Source organism: Lycorma delicatula, chromosome 1, assembly GCF_047948215.1.
Source record: "Lycorma delicatula isolate Av1 chromosome 1, ASM4794821v1, whole genome shotgun sequence".
NCBI lineage: Eukaryota > Metazoa > Arthropoda > Insecta > Hemiptera > Fulgoridae > Lycorma > Lycorma delicatula.
Window position 1 is genome coordinate 123,650,084 of NC_134455.1, and position 22,175 is coordinate 123,672,258.

At 33.3% G+C, this 22,175-nt stretch overlaps 1 protein-coding gene across 1 annotated transcript in view; it reads right to left on the reverse strand.

Moving 5' to 3' along the window:
• Positions 1-1,275: 1,275 nt before the first annotated feature.
• Positions 1,276-22,175, reverse strand: part of LOC142317621 (uncharacterized) — a 46,229-nt gene continuing 25,329 nt past the window's right edge. Inside the window, exon 4 of the mRNA XM_075354179.1 lies at positions 1,276-5,942. Within this exon, the coding sequence (XP_075210294.1) occupies positions 4,695-5,942 (1,248 nt within the window). The 3' untranslated portion in view covers positions 1,276-4,694. The remainder of the gene's footprint in view (positions 5,943-22,175) is intronic.

Here is a 22,175-nt window from a genome sequence, read left to right on the forward strand (position 1 = left end):
GAGGTTAACGTACAGTTCAGAACTCACGAGCTCCGCAGACCATGGCTAGACGGTCGTGCGAAGTGAAACCGCACCGGCAATTGTATATATAAATATATTTTCTTTTTTTAAATGAAATTATGCATTTCTTTAAGGTTACCAGTACTAAATGTTTCAGTTTCGATTATAACACATGATGACTCATAGATTATAACAAAAAAATGATATGTTCCTGGAGGTTAATAGTGAAAATCCTAGATTACTAATTTTACCTTAAATGCGACAAAACAATCTACTCTGGAATGTAGGACAATATTTTTTGATATCCTATAATAATCTATCAACGGTCAAAATTGTTACATTGTTTATTTTCTTCATCTCTTCAATATATTTTAACAAAATAATTTTTAGTAGTAGAATATTTATTCTCTTTAATATTTTAAGAGAATGTATAAGACTTTTTTTTTCATATTATGTTTTAATTTGTGGTTTAATCATTTATATCTTGCTGTTAGAATTTTAAAATCTATTCGTCATTATCTAACCACAAAAAATATTTATAAAATTCATTTCCGTTACGCCAATTATTTGGAAAAGGAGCCTTTCCTTAAACGCCATTCTCAATATCGTGACCTTGCTCAATAAAAGTGATACTCCTCTTATACATTGATTTAACTAGAATTATAAACATAATGAGCACTATAAATATCAATTTATAATTTCTCTCCAAGACTTACTCACTTAGGATAATACTAAGGAAATACGAGAATACTTAAATAATATTTTAATTAATTACTTAACATTACAATTGATAAAAAAATTTTTCCGTCCATAATTTGGATTTATTCAATAAAGTTGATTTTTCTATGAAATAAGAGAGTGGTATTAATTTTGAATAGTGTAAATAAAAACATTCCCTTCTTTAATGTAAATTTTGAATAGTATCATGTGCTGGAGTAAATTATATATATATATAGTAATAATTATTATTAGTATTATTCTGCATAATCATGCAATAAAACATACGTTAATTTAAAATTATAAGAAAATTAAAGTTGGAATATAAATCCCTTTAGACAAAATACTTTTCTAAAACAAAAATTGATTTAAACAAAATCTATACAAAAAAGTTATTCAAATTTTAATTCTTATGTATTTATTTTAACCTTTTTTTTTAATTAAAACAATATTTCATTTAAAAATAATTTAAATTTTTCTACTACCGTAGCAGTAGAAAAGCGTAGCTATAGCTACAATGGAAAAGCGTATAGATAGGTAAAGAAATTTAAAAAATTGGTATTTTAACACGTTTTATTTCTTACGGGAACATTATAAACATTTCATGGAAAAAAGTAGATGTAAATAAATTATAAATAATATTGAAAAGTTTTTTTATTCCGCTGTTCCTAAGTACCAAAAATTTATTTTAGTCAGATGGAGAGCCCAGTAATTTTAAATAAATCTCTAAAATATATTTTTTTTATTTCGATTTTCATTCATTTAAAATCAATTTAAGAGAATATTTTAATCAAGAAAAAGTTATTAAAAAAAACCCTTGTAGAGTATCTGATCTCTCACAGCTACCTCCCCATGTGGCAGACTGAGGAATGCTCCCAGATATGGTGGGTACCAGGAAATAAAATACCAAGGGTGGACCAAAACTAGTAGCAGCTGTCTAATGGTTCAAACTTTGGTTAGTTAAAGGGTAAGGAAAGAAAATACCCTAAAGGGTAAGGAAAGTTTTCCTGGTACTCCAGGTTATGCTTTATAGACTTTGGGTTTGCAGGGGGTTGAAATTTCAAAAAAGAGCAAAAACTCTATAGAAAGGCCTCGGAATGAGACAGGTTTTAAAAGTAAATGTAAAAGAAATCAAAAACTATTCATGAATTTTGGTAGCTGGTTCAAGGGTTGTCTACGAAAGATAAGGAGTGGTTTGATGAATTGAACAAATTTATGATAGATGTGACCGTATTATTGGAAACGAAGAAGACGGAATCTGGAACTGAAGTTAAGGAAAATTATGTCAATTTTTGCAATGGAGTAGATAATTCTGAACAGGTTAAGGCTGGTGTGTAGGCTGCTATTCGGAAAAGGTATGCAGGGAATATTATTGTTCATTGTGATTGGTTAATGAACTGATAATAACACTTGAGATTAGCCATACTTTGAGTAGCTGCACTTGCTCTAAAGGACGATGCTAATGGACAGCTTAAAAATTATTTTTTTTACTCTTTAGGCTTGTTACTGGAGAATTTAAAAGGGAAAGATATTGTGATCTTGGGGAATTCTAATGGAAGATTTGGAAGGAGGATGGGAAATTTAGTAGTGTGCCAGCATGGGCAAGATATTGGAAATGATAATGGACTGAAATTGATTGATTTGTGTACACAGTTTTCTTTTAGAATAATAGATGGTTTTTTAAACCAAAAATATACAGAAATACATATGCTAAAGTTCATCAAAACGTTTGAGATCCATAATTGATTATATACTTTTAAGACTGGGATCTTGTTAGAAATTATGATGTTTGTGTGGTGAGGGGAAATATGTGTGGTTCTGATAATTTTTTGGTGAGATCAGAGGTGTTGATTGTCCAGTGATTAAGTTAAAAATAATACTTTTACTAAGATTCACGTACCTTATATGATTTGAAAGGTTTTAGAAATGATTCTACCAGATTCCTGAATAAATTGAGAGTGACACATATTCTTGTGGAGAGATCAGAAAAAAAGTGTAGATGGTACTCTCAAGAAAGTGTTGTTTAAGGCAGTGGCAGAAGCTCTGGGTATTGTTGGAAGACAACAAAGGAAAAAAAGAGACTTAATGGTGGATTGAGGAATTAAGGTGATTAATGTTGGAGTAGAGTTGACTTTATCAGAGATGATTATCTATCCATGATCTGGATGATAAATGGGAATATTTACAGTGTAATTATATGGTAAAAAAGGAAGTGAAGTGATGAGGAAAAAGGAAGTGTAGTAGTAGTAGTAGTAGTAGTAGTAGTAGTAGTAGTAGTAGTAGTAGAAGCAGTAGAAGTAGCAGTAGCAGTAGCAGTGGCAGTAGCAGTAGCAGTAGCAGTAGCAGTAGTAGTGGTAGAATAAGAATAAGGAATGAACTATATTGGATAAAGGTTTACGTCAGCGTCAATTTCTCCAACTTTATTTCATGTCTACACTGTGAAGATTACAAAACACTGGAGTCAGAAATTCAGGTCTCTGGATGTGAAAACAGGAGATATCAGGATATTATTATTATTATTTGCTTATGATCAGGCGTTTTTGTCTGAAGATGAGGAAGACAAGTGTTATATAACCAGAAAGTTCGTTGTTGGATGATTATGACAAGTGGTGATTGGAGATAAGTGAGGGGAAGGTCCCAGTATTTGGAGGGTTGATAGGGAGGGGTCAAATTTGAACGCAAGTCAACACGCTATTAACCCTTTTAATGTCAAGCCTTTTTTTCAATGGATATGTGAAAAAAGTAAACCGATTTTGCTAAAAACATGATACAGCTAAACATTTCTGAATAATAATTGATATTTAATCATAAAAGTCTGAAAAAATTCACACTTACTTTAAAAGGTCTAATGAATCATGTGCTGAGCTTGAAATTTTAATTAATACGTGAAATTTAAATTCAGTATATTTTAATTAAATACTAAATATTTTGAATTTCTTTAAATACAGTTTACAAACTTTACAAACTACAATAATGTTATTATAATCACTAAATTTTCTTCTAAATGAGCTATCACAGCTGTTAGAGAATGTCTCTCTAATAACGGAACATATATATTTTTCCACATTTTATTCACTACTAATTCAGCATCTCAATGAAACAGTTTAAAATAGGTGCATACGTAAAGGAAGACCATGAATGTGGTCAGCCAGGTTAGAATCCTCTCAATTTCTTCTTATATGGACAAATAAAGGATCTGTTTCAACATTGAAAATGAAATTTTACACTGAATCATTTATGTCATCAAATAATGTGAACAATGCAGTGAAAACTACAATTCGTCCCTGAAATATGCATGGAAAGTGGATCCTCACAATAATTTATTGATTTATTGGTGAAATTAGCTAACTAAATTGTATTTGAATATATATATATTTTCAGTTTAGAACTTACAATTTTTTACTAAAAACTTACAAAATAAAATTAAAAAAAAAAAATTACAATTTAACATCAGTTTTATTGACATTAACATCAATTAACTCCGAATTAAATTTTGTTTCAAAGTTGTTTAGATATGGTTTTCACCTCCAATTTATAGGGTTTCACAACGATTTTTTTGTATTGGAGACTTAGTACATTGACCCATTTTAATGTAATTTTTCATCTCTTTTTCTAACAGTTCTCAATAACAAATTGTTTACAAAAATGTTTTTATAAAATTTTATCATTATTTTAAAGAGTATGTTTATAAATTAAGGCAGAAATTTCCAGAAACATTATATATATCTACTGTTAGAATGAAATATTATGTAGAAGCACATGATGAACCGGAAGTAGAAAAAATGTTTGTTTGACAATAAAAAATACGACTGGTGAAGTAAGATAACTGAGAAGGGAAAATTCGCTTTATCATGAGATATTGTGAGATATCATGAGCGAATTTGTGTTTGTGGAAGCAGCACAATTGTATACATAAAATGCACTAAGTATATTTCTTTGCTCTTTATTGGGTATTTTTAATTTTTATGATCAAAAGATTATGAACTTAAAAACCACCCTTTATTATCAAATTCTTCAAATCGCTTTGAAATCATATTTATATACTTTGGATTACTGAAGTATCCTGACATAAACATTTTGTTATTTAACATGTCATCTATATCCACTTCTTTAAAATCGATGAATTCACCATTATTTGGATCACCTATTAACACAGGTAGTACACAAACGGTGACGTAGACACCAAATAATTGTCGTTCCTCAATAGCTTTTTTTAATTCTGTTATATTAAGTCTTTTTTCACACCCAAATAATTTGAGGTATAAGTTCAATTTTTCTAAATAAATATTTAAAAGTGTATCATATTTTTCTGTTCTTACATCTTCTTGAACACTTCCAGCCATAAAGTATATAATATCAAATGCAGGTGATGTATATCGAGATATTTGTAAATCAAGTGCTTTAATATCAACCGGTATATTATCAATATATTTAAACATCATATTTGTTGTCCAAAAATCACCATGATTCAATACATTAAATTCATCTTCTTTAGGTTTAATCATTTCAGTTAGAGTATCAAATATAATTTCACGAAACTTTTTTAGTTTATTTATGTATTTCTGTAATACTTGTATTTCCTTATGCTTAATTTCACCTATTAAATTTTCAAATATTGTTATTACATATAATTCAAAAGTTTCCTTTAGATCTTCTCGAAATAATGCTTCTCTTCCCATTTTTTTAATGAGATCAGGTTCTGTTTGGTATAATTTCACTGAAGCCGCATGAAATTTTGCTAGCATTGATAAAGCTACAGAACATTCCTCAAAATCTAATTGTTTAATTCTATCAGCCATGACGTAACCTTTTACTTTTAAATCTTCCAGTATCACAACATCTTTTATACTTGAATAAAATGACTTTGCGGTTAAATCTGGCCATTCATTAAGAAATACTGATCTATATTTTGGTATTAATTCATTATAGATCATCACTTCTTTATTGAATATACCCATATTTTCCATAAAATCGTTAAGTTTTAATCCATCTTTTGGAGCTTTAACAATTAAAGATATATTTTTCAAACTGCTTTCCTCTTTTACTTTATAAATTACTTTTACTCTGTATATACAACAAGCATAGTTGTTACCTTTGGCCACTGGCATATCTATTTCCATATTTTCAATGGATAAAATATTTGATGTACTTTCTTCTTGCTTTAGAGCAGTTGTTATATAATCCATAGTCAACCATGTCGGCAGTTCAACATCCATTTTTTCTCCCTGAAAAAAAATAATCATCATTAATTTTTTAATTGTATTCTTACACCCCATAAAGTGGTATAAATATTTGAAACAAACTATTTTACAATTGATTTTTGTTTTTTACATAATATATATAAATTTTGTTTCATCTATCTACTTCTCGATTTATTTATAAAAATCTCTGAAATTTTTTTATTAAAAGTTTTAACAGAATGTCCGTAAAATACAAATCTTTATTTACAAGTTTTAATTGCTGTTTCCTTAGAACTGGGATCAATTGACTTTTGAATTAATGTTACTGAAAATTTTACTGAAACATTGATAAAGTTGTTTCATTCCAACAAATGAATTTTTAATTTGTTTGCAAATTAGGATAAAACAGGTTATTTTTTACAATTAATATGCTTTCTAAACACTTGATAACCCACCATGATGTGATATACTTATTACTATTTCAGTAATATGAGAAAAACTGCAGCTTTTCTTACTTTATTACATTGTACATAATGTAATCAGTTTTGTTAAATATTACTGTTAGTGTTCCTGTAATTTTTGGGTTCTAATTAGTTTTTAACAAATTATTATTAGTTCTTTATATTAGCTTAGATTGGAAGTAAATCTTAGATTCATAAATATTGAGGGAACAGATATCACATTCTCACCGATTGAAAACCTAAATTTAAAAATATTTAAATGTACGGAATACAATTCTTTATACATGTACATGAGAACAAGTTTAGTGAGTAGTGGAGCTTATTTTAAGGGTTGGAAATGAATGGAGTTAGACATGTTTTTATTTTATTGTGCTCCATAATTTTGTGTCTTTTTGGTTAGGTGTTGTCTAGTGTGATAAACAAGTCTGTTGATGTAACTTTGGTTACATTATTATTTATATTGTTAGTTTTCTTATATTTTGTGACTGGTGTGTGCAAGATGTTTTGTGATAATACGTTATATACATTTGTCATTCTTTTGGATTTTTGTTTTGTGTGTAAGTGATAATTCACTTATAAATAGGTAATGCATTTGTATTTATACTTATAATTTTTTGGAGTTAAATGATTTTTCTTCCTCTTTGTATATGTCCTATTACATCAACTTTTATTTTCAGAGAAACATATATTAATTAGCAACAACTTCCATAATTAAATTGTTTGTAATTACAGCTATGTGAAGAAATGTATTAAGTAAAATTAAAATACATGTATTAAATAACTAAAATAATAATAAGTATTTAATAATTGCATTAAATAAGTAAAATTTTAAAAAGGAAATGTAAGTAGTATTTTTAAGTAGTAGTTTTCACAGTTAGTGAAAACAACTTCTCCAAAGTTAATTTCATAAAAATTATTATAAAAAATAAACCCGCATTTCTAGGAACATTACAATTATTAGAAACACTAATAAACAAAAGAATTCAGCACAAAACTTCAACACTTTCTTTGTTTAGAATATTTGTCAACAAAATACCAATTATTATAGAAGATTTTGCATAAAAATAATATCAAAGAAAATGAAGAGAGCGGTGAGTATTATAAATCGTCGAATTTACACAGTGTTTCTATTTTTATATAATAACCTATTATGTATTTAATTTTTTTTAAGGTTTAACTTACTCTAAATTCTAATTGTAATCGCTTCAAACTTAAAAGATTTAATTACTAACTTACTTGAACTTTTTTTTTTAAGTTTTTCTGTTTTGTCATAGTGGTCTAATAAACTTTACTACAATGGTGATTTTTTCTTCATTTTAATATTTTTAATGTTAGTTTAATAGTAATTTGGATTAAAAAACCAAAGTAACTTAAGGTTAATATTTAATTTAAAATTTTTATTTTTGTTTAATTTTAATCTAATCATAACTTAATTAGCTCATTTTCGTTTTGTGAAAAAAAAAATTAAATTAGCAGTTTTAGGTTCTTTCACCAGTCAATTAATTTTTTTTTGTCTTTTTTCTTTATTCACTAACAGAATTTTAAACTAGAGATTTTTGCTACAAATTAATAATAATAGCTGGAATTCGTTTATGATTTAATTAACCATTCTTAGGAAACTATTTGATCTTTAATCCCATTTTATAGATTTTGTTTCGCCAGTTTTAAGATTAATACTTTATAATAAATTGAACACTTTACCTATTCGAAATACACTATATACTTTCAATATTTAATGTTTAGATTAATTATTATTATTCTCTTGGGCAAACCCAGTAAAAAAGAAAAAAGCATCCTGGCCAGCCCAAAGGCAAGGCGCAGGAGCTATAACTATTGTTCTGACATGCATTGTATATGGTAACATGAACTATTGAATACTATGGGTGAAATATATGAATGAAATACAAAATACCAGACATAAAAATGTATGAACTGCCAGATGTTAACGGCCATTGTCCCCCGTCTGCAGCTCCATCTGATGACGATCGGGTGGCCCTTCAAGAACAGGCGTTATCCTATCGCTCGAGCTAGTGATGTACCGACGGACCAAGTGGCATGTATCCAACAACACAGCCTTCTGCATTGGTCGGAACAGATTTGCTGGTGCTCCAACGGATCTTAATGAACCATGCAGAGAACGTGGAATCTCTCCCATCGCGCCCAAAACCACCGGGACCACCATTACGCTTTCCTGGTCCCAAATCTCCCTGACTTGTTCTGCAAGATCCCTATACTAGTTTTTCCGTGTACTTCTTCACTATGTTGGTGGACAATGGGATTGTGACATCAATCAGGAAGGTGATCTTTTCCTGTTTCTTGGTCAGAACGATGTCTGGCCTATTATGCTCCACTGTCCTGTCCTTCAGAACAGTACGATCGTAGTACAGTTTATAATGATCGTCCTCTAATACAGGCTGAGGAGCATACTAAAAATACGGGACTGAAACGGCAAGGAGACCCAGGTCCAAAGCGAGTCTCTGATGAAGTATCTTTGCCACGTTGTTATGTCGGAATGTATATTCCCTTGGAGGTAAAAACTGACACCCGCTAACGACATGTTCGATGGACTCGTTGGTCGATCCACAAAGACGGCACAGGTCAATGGTTACAGCAGGATCCTTGACGACATGCTTTCTGTAGCTGAGTGTGCTGACGACCCTACCCTGTATAGCAAATACAAGGCCCTCCGTCTCAGCAAACAACTCGGCATACTCCAGCCAGGCCACAGACGCATCTCGATCAACCGCTTCATCGATAAGCGCCGCATAGTACCTCCCATGCAACTCCCTCGAACGCCACCTATCCATCACACTGATCTCGGAGAAGGTATCCTCAAGGGGCTGAAATTTCTCATCACTGAGGCGCAGTGGTGTTAGACCACTCACTTTTTACTATAACCCCGTGGAGCAAGCTGGATTGGCTCTTCTCTAGAAGTATTTCCGGAGATTCAGCAATTGTTTTGCATGAACCTCCCGCAAATCCACAACGCCTCTTCCTCCTCTATTCCTAGACAAGTGAAACCGCTTGACAGAGCTGAGCGGGTGATGGGAGCGGTGTCACGTGAACGATACACGCAATCGCGTGATCACGCATCGCATGAACGATACACGCCAAAGCTATAGGAAATCAACGGAACGGCAAACATGTTAATGGCCTTTACCTTATTAGAACCACTCAACTGGGAACTCATGACGGCTCTTACTCTACTCTTGAAGCCAGATGTAAGGGTCTCTTTCGCTTGACTATGGATAATTCCAATATCCTGCAGGAAACCAAGGTACTTATATGTCTCACCACGATGCATTACATCCATGAGTGCAGGAGCATCCATCTGCGGCACTTCACACGCCTCAATCTGCGACCATTTTCCTCTCTTCAGAGCATTGACCCTACACTTGTCAAGACCAAAACTCATGCATATGTCGACACTAAACCTCTCGACTAATTTGACAAGTTGCCGGATCCCTTTTTCAGTGTCAGAAATAAGCTTAATATCATCCATATACATGAGGTGGCTAAAACTGTACTGCCCAAGAGCAAAACCCTTCTTGGACTTCTGTAAGATGGAAGACAGAGGGTTCAACGCTAATCAAAACCATAGAGCGCTCAAGGAATCGCCATGAAAAATGCCTAGGTTGATCTATGTTACTCCGAACTTAACGGGGTTCTTATCTGGAATAGTCAGCAAAAGATTTGTGCACCACTTACCCATAACGACACTTAGGCACTCAACGACAACGGGATCGACTTTGTAGAGACGTAAGAACTCTATCAACCAGGAGTGCGGAACCAAGTCAAAGGCCTTTCTGTAGTCTATATAACCAGTATATAGGCTGCCCCGACTCTTCTTTGCCGTTACAGAGATAACTCTATCAATCACTAGCTGCTCTTTGCAGCCCCTACTACCCTGACGACACCCTTTTTGCTCCTCAGTTAAGATCTGATGCCTCTCAAGATGCTTATTGATTTTGGCAGTGAGAACAGAAGTAAAAAGCTTATATATTGTGGGGAGACAGGTAATAGGTCTGTACTTGGACGTATCTGCCTTCGCAGTAGAAGATTTTGGGATCAGATAGGTCATCCCCTGGGTGAAAAACGTCGGCATTAGACTTGCATCTCGCAAGATGGCAGAGTAAAATTCTGCAAGACGCCTGTGAACAGAAGAAAAGCGCTTGTACCAAAAGCGCTTGCACTCCATCAATCCCAGGCGCCTTCCAATTATGGGTTTTCCTAATTGCCTCCTAAACATCTTCTAGAGTGATTAAATTATCTACCATTGTCTGGACTCTATCAACTCGTTTTCGTTCCTCACGAATCCACCTTGCCCCACTGTTATGCTGTGAGGAACACGACCAAAGCGGGCCCCAATAACCCAAGACCTCCTCACTAGTAGGGGACGCGTTCGCCTGAGGTTGTTGCTGAGGTGAAACCTGCAGCCGCTTATACAGCTCCTTTTGATTGGTACGGAACAAGTGAGCTTGTTCCCGGCGCATGTTAATCTGCCGATACCGCCGTAGCCGACATGACAGTACCATCAATCGTTGCTTTAACATATCCAGGATTTCATGGCCGGTGGTGTTTTCCGGGTTCTCATATGTTCGGATTATCGACTCCGCCGCCGATCGGATCCTTCCACTGGGGTTAGCACATGTTAAGAAACTGGACAAACGACCAATCTCTTTCTCAGCTAATCGACTTTTCTACACAGTCTCTCCTCCCCAGGTGGACGCTGGGGACTCTTACGCATTGCAGGAGCGACTATTCGCTGGCCATTCGCTTTGACTGCCGTGATCGGACCGATGTACACTAACTCATGGAGCTTAGTTATGGAGGATACTAATCTTACTTTTTCTTCAAGAATCTCATTAATAAGGCTCACTATGTTCCTCCTTCCGCAATTAACCCTCGGTCTTGGTATACGCTGCCTGGCCGACGGATCTATACCACCATACAGCATCTCGTTCTCAGCAAATTGATCGGAGAGGGGATTGTCGGCTCTTATCGTTTCTTCTACAGCACTTTCATCTGAAGATGGACTGGACAACAACCCTAACTCCCTAGAAACATCAGCTCGGATTAACGCCACCACATCCGCAGGAACCCTATTAGACTTAAAAAGGGATCTGCGCTGATCCAGGATGTTTTGGACAGACTTACATCGTAGCTCAGGGAACTTCTCAACCATCGCTTCGTGCAGCGGAACACTATACGGTTTCATGTGTGATTCAATTTTTGTTATAGTTAGGTAGGTGCGGTAAAGGAAGGCATTATGTTCATCTGTCCATTTAAACCGTTTACTACCCCGGGGTTCTACAGCACTGGGTGACTGAACTTCAGCCACAACAGAAGCCACAGAAGACGTTCCAGGCCTTGTGGTACCATTAGGTGAGGCGCCGCCACTCGCTACAGCACTCCTCACCCCAGACTGAACATCACGACGGCTCCGAAGGGTGTCAGCCCGCAACATCCTACCGCCCTGGCATTTATTCACATCGTTGTACTCCATTAAGTTTCAAAACAAATGGGTAACAGGATAAGCTCCTGCGGGCAAGGCTCCGATACCTCTAGAAACGAACGTCCCTAACATGGGAAATAGACGCCGACCAAACGCTGCCCAATCTGGAACAGACGCGTTGGATTTAAAGTACCTGTTATGGTCCGCGGGTGGGCCTTTGAAGAACACCACCTACCCTGTATATCTACAAGGACTTCCTCTATCCGCCACCTTGAGGACGCGCCCAGTAAGGGGACTGGATTCCCTCTGGGTTATTATTATTATTACCTTATTACTTATATTATTTTTATTTTATATTTAACGTTTTATGTTAAATTCACTGTTTACATTTAAATTACTTAGTGAAAAAATGTGTTTCCTAATCAAAAGTAGTTTATACAAAATTGTAATTTCTTTATATAATTTTTTCCCCTTTTTTTTAAATTTATGAGATTACAGGATTTTAAATAAAAAATCTGATGTGAATTCCATATGACTTCCATGTACGCCTATTAAATTAATGTACACACAAGTACGTCTTTTTTTTTTTAAATGAAATTTTATTTCATTAGTTACTTCTGATACTTTATCATATCTATTTTTGTTGTTATTACTGAATTATAATTTATCGTAAAATTTTCTTTACAATCAGAGGTTAATAAATTAATAAATTTAAATTTTTAAAATAAGTTTAAAAAAAAAGACGAACTCTGATTTGAACCGACGTGTCTTATAAGATTCAAATATTTCTTTAATTAACATTTTATTTGACTATAACTCTGGAACCAATGAAAATTACTACCACTTATGATATATCGTTGAAAAGCTCTCAAAAAAGGACGATTACTACAGTTGAAAAATTCCAAATCCAATTTTGTTTGGATCTTGGGCTTTTTTGGACACTTTTGTTTCAGTCCATTGCAATCAAAAGGGGCGGTGCACAACTAAATGTTACAACAATCCTAAATCCAAAATTTCAACATCCTACCCCTAATCGTTTTTGAGATATGCGAGATACATACTTATGTAAGTACATACATAATATAAGTACGTACAGCCGTCACGCCGAAACTAATCAAAATGAATTCAGGGATGATCAAAATGGATATTTACGTTGAAATCTGAAAACCGAAATGAAAGGAAGTAAAAATGTTGAATTGATCAAAATTTTGATTTCTTAATCACGGATGTAACGTTAAATAATATTATATTTACGTTATTAAAAATGAAGTGTAAAAACTAAACCCATTTGTTCTTTGTTCAAATAATTTCTTATTTCGTATATATTTATTAAAAAGCATCTAATTAGTTTATCTTCTATAAAAACTTTCTGGGAAGTAACTTTTACGGACTTAGTAATGTGAAAATAGTGATAAATCAATTTTCTATCCCCTCTTTTGCAAAAAAGTGACTTAGTGTTGTGTACTTCTGGGCTATGGATAATGTTTATTGGGAATATTTAAAAATATAGTCTATTTATATTATAAATTAATGTTAATACAGTATTAATGTGCAGTATGTTAAATTTATATTACTGTTTTTAATTTCAATTTAGCAAACTCTTTCTAGAAGAAACCTAACGATTAATATTATTAACATTTTTTTAAACTATGTAGTTAAAAAGATTATAATAACTTACTTTTGATTAAATAATTGTAAACACTTCGAGCGTTTAGAAGACTTTAATAAGTGTATATTTTGTTTCAGACTAAATATACACTTTATAATAATTAAACAATTAATTAAGTAATTAATTATTAATTAAAAATATTATAATAATTAATTAGACATATTACTACTGTACAACATTAAATATTGCTAAATTTGAAAAATAAAAAAATTATAATAATTTAAAAGGTTATTGGAATTTCACTTACCATTTAAAATAAACAATTAAGAAAAAATAACTATAAATTAATACTACGATGTTAACTGAAATTTTTACGGTTCTGAATGATACGAGACTTAAAATTTCTTCATAGTTTTATAGCACGTTGAGTTGAAATTGACGTTTATTTAATATGTATGTATTCTATATATTATATTAGCCGAAATAAGATAACAAGAAACAATTCACAAAGTTCTTGGTGATTAGTTAATACTGTGAAGTTAATAAAAAAGATTCTACTAAAAAAATATTTCTTTTGAAGTGTTACGTTTCAAATCTAGTTTATAACTGCTACTAATTTAAAGTATTTTTTTAATAGACGACCTTCAATCAAAAAGATTGACCAATAAAAACACTAGATGCATTATACAATTGTAATACACATTATTTTCACCACCGTTTATTTAATCTATTATGGTAGAAGCCAAATTACCCGGTTATCTGTCATTAACTATTATTTGTAAGAGGCACATAATATTATATCACTTACCCATTTTTTCATATTTTATTTGATTTTAATTTTCTTGAATATTTCCGTTAGGAGTGTGTGCGAAGCATAAGTAAAATATATTAAGCAAATATATATAGTAAATATATTTATTTCTATTATATTTATAATGAGGTCAAAAATTTCCTCTAACTTGACATTAAATTAAGACACACCGATAACTTTAAATACGATAAATTACAAAACTTTTAAGGAAAATTTTTATTTGGTATGAAAGAGGGAAGCGTATTTAACAATAAAGATCAGTCTTCTTACATTCTGGGGCTCTTTCCATACTGAAGAAGATTAAATAATCAGGAAATTTTTCTGTACATATTAACCTTCCACACATATAAAATTAACCTTCTTCATTATATTGCTTCTGGATTTGAAGGGTTAGTTATCTTTCATCTTCTTATTCCTCATCATTTTCTGGATTGGGGGATCCGTCTCTAGCACTCAGCAGTTATTCAAAAGGATACGTTATCCTTACTAATAGGAAATACCAAAGTTGTGACAAAATATTTGAATGTATTTTGGTTCTTGTAATAAAACACCTACGAAAGAGTAATTATAAATTTATAAGAAACTATTGAAAAGTAATATTATAAAACAGATTGTAGCCTAATGTTTGTTGATTGTAGCGTATACACGTTGCCTAAATATTTTTATCGAGCTTATGAAACTTGGAAACGACACATATATAAAGACGGCCCAAAAAATTGTGTTCCCGTAAGAAAATGAAACATCTTAAGTTTTCCTTTCATAATTTGTGTCAATTTCTTAATTTTCTTCTTTCTTATTCTGGATTGATCATATCCTCAACGTACTTGAGGAGAATCTTTGCCAAATTCTAAATTTTTTTCTGTTCTTACTGGTATATTAACAAAATTCCAAATTGGTAATTCTCTTCTGTAAGATTAATAGCTCAATAATTTTTATTCTGAGAGTTGATACCATACACAAATTTTTACGAGTTGTTCAGCATAGTAAGTGCGAGTTAGGTATCAAAGCCAACAACAGTACTTACTATTCTGTCTTGTAATTAATTTCTTTTTCAGTTTTCTATAAAGTCTAAACACTTTGTTAGTTATCAGTATTATTTTCACAAACATAGGGGTAATGAACACTGCGGTGGCTAAGAGGTGGAGCACTCTGGCTAGATGGTCGGACGTGAAAAGCGAGCCCCGTCTATCTAATGTGTATGTGTGTGTGTGTGTGTGTGTGTGTATACTCACTATATACATATATTTACTTTCACATCTAGCGCTATAGCTTTAGAAGTGAAAGTATTGTAATCTATCCAATTAGAGCATATTAGTTCAAATAGGGCAATTAGGGCGGTTTTCACCGGAATTTTACGTTTTTATATCTAAGAAACCCAAAAACAGGATGGAAATTTTCCGGATGTTCGTATATACGTGTGTGTTCGATGTCGCCCTCTAAATCACCTTATATCTCCTGAACTACTGGACCGATTTTGACCAAATTTGGTCATTAATGGCATTAAACTTTCAACTTAAAAGGTTAAGTGGGTGAGGCTGTACAGCAAGTCAACCTCACTATCTCTAGATTTCACCTGATAAGGTTTTATTGTTCTAACCAATTTGTTAACAGTTAAAAAATATGAATATTTGCATAAAAAATTTGCAAAATCGCACCTCCATCCCAAAATATGCTCTAAATAAACAAGTGGATAAGTGTGTATACTGCTTTATTCCCTCTCACCACAAGGAGTGCTAGTGTAGCACTGACATAGTTGCTGTAGTCGACTGTCACAGGTGAGCGGAAGAATTAAATGGATGAATAATATTTAAAGTATAAAGAGAATTTATAGCAGCCGCTAGTACCACTGTAACCGCGCGAATGAAATACTGTATGAGCGCGGGCTTAAGTTATAATCATTGAATTAAATAAACAAAATATATTATATTTAAGTAAAATGATAAATATTTTTAATGAAGTTATGTGTAATCCGTGCATCAGAAAAAAGCAGCGTGAGGAGAAAGTCCTACAAATGTTTTTTTTTTTTTTGTAGGTGGAGGAATTTATTTTATAGATGCCGAATCAGTGTCGGGGTCGTTAACAGGTTCCGTAGGATGTTAAGTGTGAATTAATACCTGCGCACTACTGACGAAACCTCCACCCCTGCCTACCCATCCATTCCTTGTAAACTGCCAATGAAGCATTTCGTTAGCAAGGGAGTAATACGCTGCCACAAACACGCGCCGTAGAGAAGTCCACATCACGAATAAATAACAACACGCAAAGCCACGTACGTCATACCACACCCGATTCACACTATCACACCTAAAACTGCACACACTCACCACATCGCATCGCATCGCATCAACTCAATCACTTCCACCACATCTCACAGCATACATCACGGCATGTCAGACATTCCCAAGAAACTCATACTCACCACCTAGGCTACCATCAGCAACGCAGACGGAGTGTACACGGACTCATCGCGCACAGGCAACAACCACACCTACCGGGGACCCTCTAGGTGCTCACGCGCGGGCCTGTCCGCTCACGCGCCCTCCGGGGCCACGCATGCGTGCGGAACTCCTCCCACAGTTTGAGATCCTCCATCACCGGTATATGCCGACAGCCTACCAATTCTTCACCGACTCCAAGAGTATCTCTTGCAGCTCTTCTGGTACAAATATTTGTTCCCTTATCCAGAGTGTCCAGTAGTTCCTCTTTCTCTACATCGTACCTGGGGCATTTAAAAAACATGTGAAGGGTGGTTTCCTCCTCCTGACACACCGGACAAGCGTCGGAATGATCGAGCTCAAACCTATATAAATAGGCTCTAAACCCTCCTTGGCCAGTCCAAACTGTTTAAACTGTAGTTTAACGAACCAATCCATCCATCACCCAACAGCCGGTGTGTCCACCGACCCTTATTTCCGCAATCCCACCTATGTTGCCATATTTCCGTAATTTCGTACATTATGGGCTTTGATAGACTCATCTTTTCTCTGTGTGAAAGTTCGCCCAGCTCCCACAGACTCCTCCTATGCCTCAGAACCAAATTGAGCGGGAGGAGTCCCACAGTAAACTCCGTAGCTAACCCGGAGACAATTCTGTATGCTCAGATAACCCGGAGACAATTCTGTATGCACAGATAACCTGGAGGCAGCACCTTCTGTGATGCATCTCCAGCATCCCTCGGTATCTTCCGTAGTCAGCGGCTCCCACGCAGACCTCCGCGCCGTATAATAACGCGGAGCCGTCCACACTCGTTAAAAGTCGCCTCTTCTGTTGTCTGAGGCCATTGCAGTTAGGAAGGATATTAGTAATCAACCCGAATACTGTCGGCTTTTTTTGGGGCCTCTAAAACATGTGCCCCGAATTGCAGCCGGGCGTCCACCCAAATACCCAGGTATTTTACAGCCGGCTGCGACACGATGCGTTTACCCTCCAAGGTGACAATCAGTTAAATTTTCCATTTAGCTTCTAAAATGACCACCACCTCTGTTTTTTGGTGCCATCGACATGCCTACTTCCCTTATCTACTCTGATAATGTTGCAGGTATTAGATATCCTCCCTTCCACCTCTTTTGGTAGACGCATTGACAACCATCACAAGGTCATCAGCATATCCAACCAGGTTAACTTCTGGGGGAAATGCAAGTCGAAAAACAACCGTATTATACGCGATGTTCCATAGGGTCGATCCAAGGACTGACCCCTGCGGGACTCCCCTGTCAAACACACTTTCTAATTCCCCTCCTTTCAGTTTACAAATCAGTGTACTTCCAGACAGATACATCTGTATCACCTGTGTTGTCAGCTTTTCTACAGTTCCTACAACTGTGTTGTCAGCTTTTCTTTTTTTAAATAAAATTATGCATTTCTTTAAAGGCTGCCGTAAATGTTTCAGTTTTGATTACGAAATATGATGATTCATGGAACAGAATAAAAACTTAAACGGAACGGAAATATAAACTTAATGATCAATATAAATGTCGATTTATAAGAATACTACACTCTTTCCAAGAATCATTTACTTAAGCATAATACTTAAGAAATCTGAGTATTCTTAAGTAAAATTATAATTAATTACTTAACATAAAAATTAAATTGATAAACAATTTACTCCGTCCAAAACTGAAATTTATTTAATACCGTAGATTTTTCTACGAAATTAGAGAGTAGTAATAAATTTTAAAGGCTAAATAACAACTCAACAATTTTTAAATGTAAATTTTGATTAGTAGTATGAGCTGTAGTTAATTATTTTAATACGTATTATTATGCATAATCATGCAATGAAACCTAGCTTAATTTCGAATAATAAAATGAGAAAATTAAAACCTTGAGATAAATCCTTTTCTAAAAGAAAAACTAATTAAAGAAATTGATTAAAATTGAATCTAAAAAAAAAAGATTGGTCATTTATTGTTATATGTTTTAAGAGAACATTAAAAAAAAATAATGAAAACACTAGATATAAATATATTTTAAGTAACCTTACAAAAATGTTTTTATTCCAGTACTCCCAGGCACAAAAAAATCTATTTTCTGTCTGCCGGACGGACGTTTGTACATTTAGACGTTTGTACGTACTTACTGTATGTTGACCTGTAGTTGGTCTTCTCCGAACTCTTGGCCCTTGACCGATTTCTTCAAACTCGGTACTACCTTTTGGAGAAAATAATAGATTAAATATTTGGAAAAGTTAAAAAGGAGTGAGGGTGTTTGGCAGAAATTAAATTTCAAATCATTTTTGGGGCAATTTGGCAAAAAAAGGTTTCTTACAAAAGTTTCTGGTGGGATGCAGGTCTAACTCAAGACAGAAATTTCTAGATAGAGAGACAATTGAAAAGAAAGTTACAGCAATCTTCAACTATTAGTGCATTTGTTGTAATAGTATTACAGAAAGATAAACAATAAATTGCACACAATTCTCCTGAAAATAGAATCAACATATTGCCAGTGATGAAGAGATTTTAACAGTTATTAGGATTCCAAACAATGCATATCTGTAAAGCCAACACCCATTTGCAAAAAATCTAAGTTGCTCTCCCAGTTGTAATGCAGTTCCATAGTAGTAACACGTATACATGTGGGTGGATAAAGAGAAATAAAATGTTAGAGACAGTTAGTTTAGTCATGTAAAAGAATAAAAGTTTGTAACAGTTTTTACTTCCTTTTACGAAGTAATGGAATATTGTAATCCTGAAAAATCTCGGTTTTCAGATTTCAACGGAAATATCTATTTTGACCATCCCTAAATCAATTTTGATTAGTTTTGGCGTGACGTCTGTACGTACGTAACTATGAACATATGTATCTCGCATAACTCAAAAATGATTAGCCGTAGTTTGTTGAAAGTTTGGATTGAGGACTGTTGTAACATCTAGTTATGCACCTCCCATATTCATTGCAACTGACTTGACCAAAGATGTCCAAAAAAGCTAAAAATCCAAAACTTTTTGGATTTTTCCTTAACTACAGTAATCAGTCCTCATTGAGAGCTTTTCAACGATAAATCATAAGTGGTACTTATTTTCATTAGTTCCAGAGTTATAGCCAAATAAAATTTTAATTGATGAATAATTGGATTTAAGTAATTTATAAAAAACCTACACGATTACAAAACAGTCTCGATGGCGAAAAACAGTCTACCAGCTATATCAACCACATTTTCTTTAAAAACTGTTCCATTGGGTAGAGTGATGTGATGGGGGCGATCCTGAAGACTGCTATCACTGACCATTACTGTACTTAATTTCATATGAAACTTACAAACTTTGTAAAAAATAAGATAACAACCGATAATATTATCAATAAAATAAATTATGATATACTTAAATCTAGTTTAGATAAAGAAAACTGAAACGACATATGCAATAATAACACTGATTATATATAAACTATATGAATTTTATTAATAAACTTACAAACTACTTAAATAGACATAAATAGATTATTAAAATATCACGTAAAAATAAACTACTAAAACAATGGGTCACTCCGAGCATGGTAGCTGCTATGAAAGAAAGAGTTAAAATGCACCGGAAATTATTAAAACAACCTTTTAATACATAACTAAAACATTATAATAAGAAATATAGGAACACATTAAACAATATAATAAAGAAAGAAAAAATTGATTATTTTAACAATAAGTTGCAATCAAAGAAAAATAATAATAATAATAAGAATACATGGGAATGTTTTAATGAAATATTAGATATGAAAAAAGAAATTACGCAACCGAAAATTGAACCTAATAAATTAAATAAATACTTTACAAATGTAGAAGAAAATTAGGCAAATGCAATATTAAAAAATACAAATAACTTAAATCTGCCTCCTTCGTTAACCCCACCCTCTATTAATATCCTGTTTCTTAACCCAACAAATAATAATGACATATTAAATGTGATATAAAAATTTTTAAAATGACTCGGCTCCTGGAATCGATAGTTTTAATGTTTATTGCTTAAAATAAATAAGAAACTGCATAGCAAAACCACTTAAACACATAGTAAATAGATTTTTTAATGAAGGATATTTCCCTACTAAATTTAAAATAGTCAAAATAATCGCAATACATAAATTGGGAGATAAAAACAACCCGGCAAATCACAGACCTATAAGTCTGTTAAGTAACTTTTCTAAGAAAGAATATTAAAAAATCGAATATTTAAAAACCAGTACGGTTTTCAAGCTGGAAAATTAACAAAAGATGCGGTTTTACATTTAACTAGAATAATTAACAATAATTTTAATAGAACTAATAAGACTAGCAATATTCCTCGATTTAGCTAAGGTATTTGGCACAATTCCTCACAAAATTTTAATACTTAAGCTGTATAACTGCGTTATACGAGGACCAGTAAAAGAACTGTTTGAAAACGTCCTTAAGGATAGAACTCAAATTCTGACTTTAAATAATCAGTGATCACAGAAAATCCTCAAACTTCTGACTACCACAAGGTACTGACGGTTCTGTCGACAATACTTTTTCTAATATATGTCAACGATCTTCTAAAACTGAACCTTCTTAACGGTACCATATTATCTTTCGCTGATGACACCGATTTGGTTTTTTCGGGTGAGACATGGGATGAAATATATATGAGCGCTAACTATAGATTACTTATAGAAAATATTGGTTTGAAAGCCATATTCTTACGCTCAACCTAAATATAACGAAATATGTCATTCTCGCCTACTGAAACTGGCAAGCCCCCGAGTTAACTACAACTAAAACTACATATATGTTCAGTAAATAGTAATGAATCGATAAACAGTAACAGTAGTTGGGAAATGGGTATATTGCATCAAAATCCGCCATTTAGGAATGATGCAAGTAGCCCGTCAGTGTTGCCAACTTGATTTATTTTGTGTCAGTGTTGTCAACCTGGTTATATATTTAAATTATTGAAGTAATATTTCAAAGGATGGTAGCACTAGTGAACAGCTGTTGTGTAGCGGTCGGTATGAATTAATAAATAATATTTGAAGTGAAAAAAAACTTGATCGGCTAGGACTTGAACCGGTCATGACAGGACGCGACTGACTGATGCCTTTAACCAATCGGCTACAGGGGCTCCCTGAGGTAATGAGTGAAAAATATTCGACATAAGCGATGAATTATGAATTTTAACGTCACATCTATCTGTCCATATACACACACACACACACACACACACACACATACACGCAAACAGTAGTAAAGAAATAGGGGTACTAGCATCAAATCCAATATGGCGCCGTCTGCCATCTTGGAATTTTCTTTTTACCCTGTGAGAATTTCCATTTTTCCCGTGGGAATTTTTTTGCCTTTTCCCTGTGAAAATTCCCCTTTCCTTTTCCGTGTAGGAATTTCCTATTTCCCTTTTTCACCGTGTTGGAATTTCTTATTTGCTGTTTTTTTGTATTCAGTGAAAAATGAAATATATTATCTGTGTGTGTGTGTGTG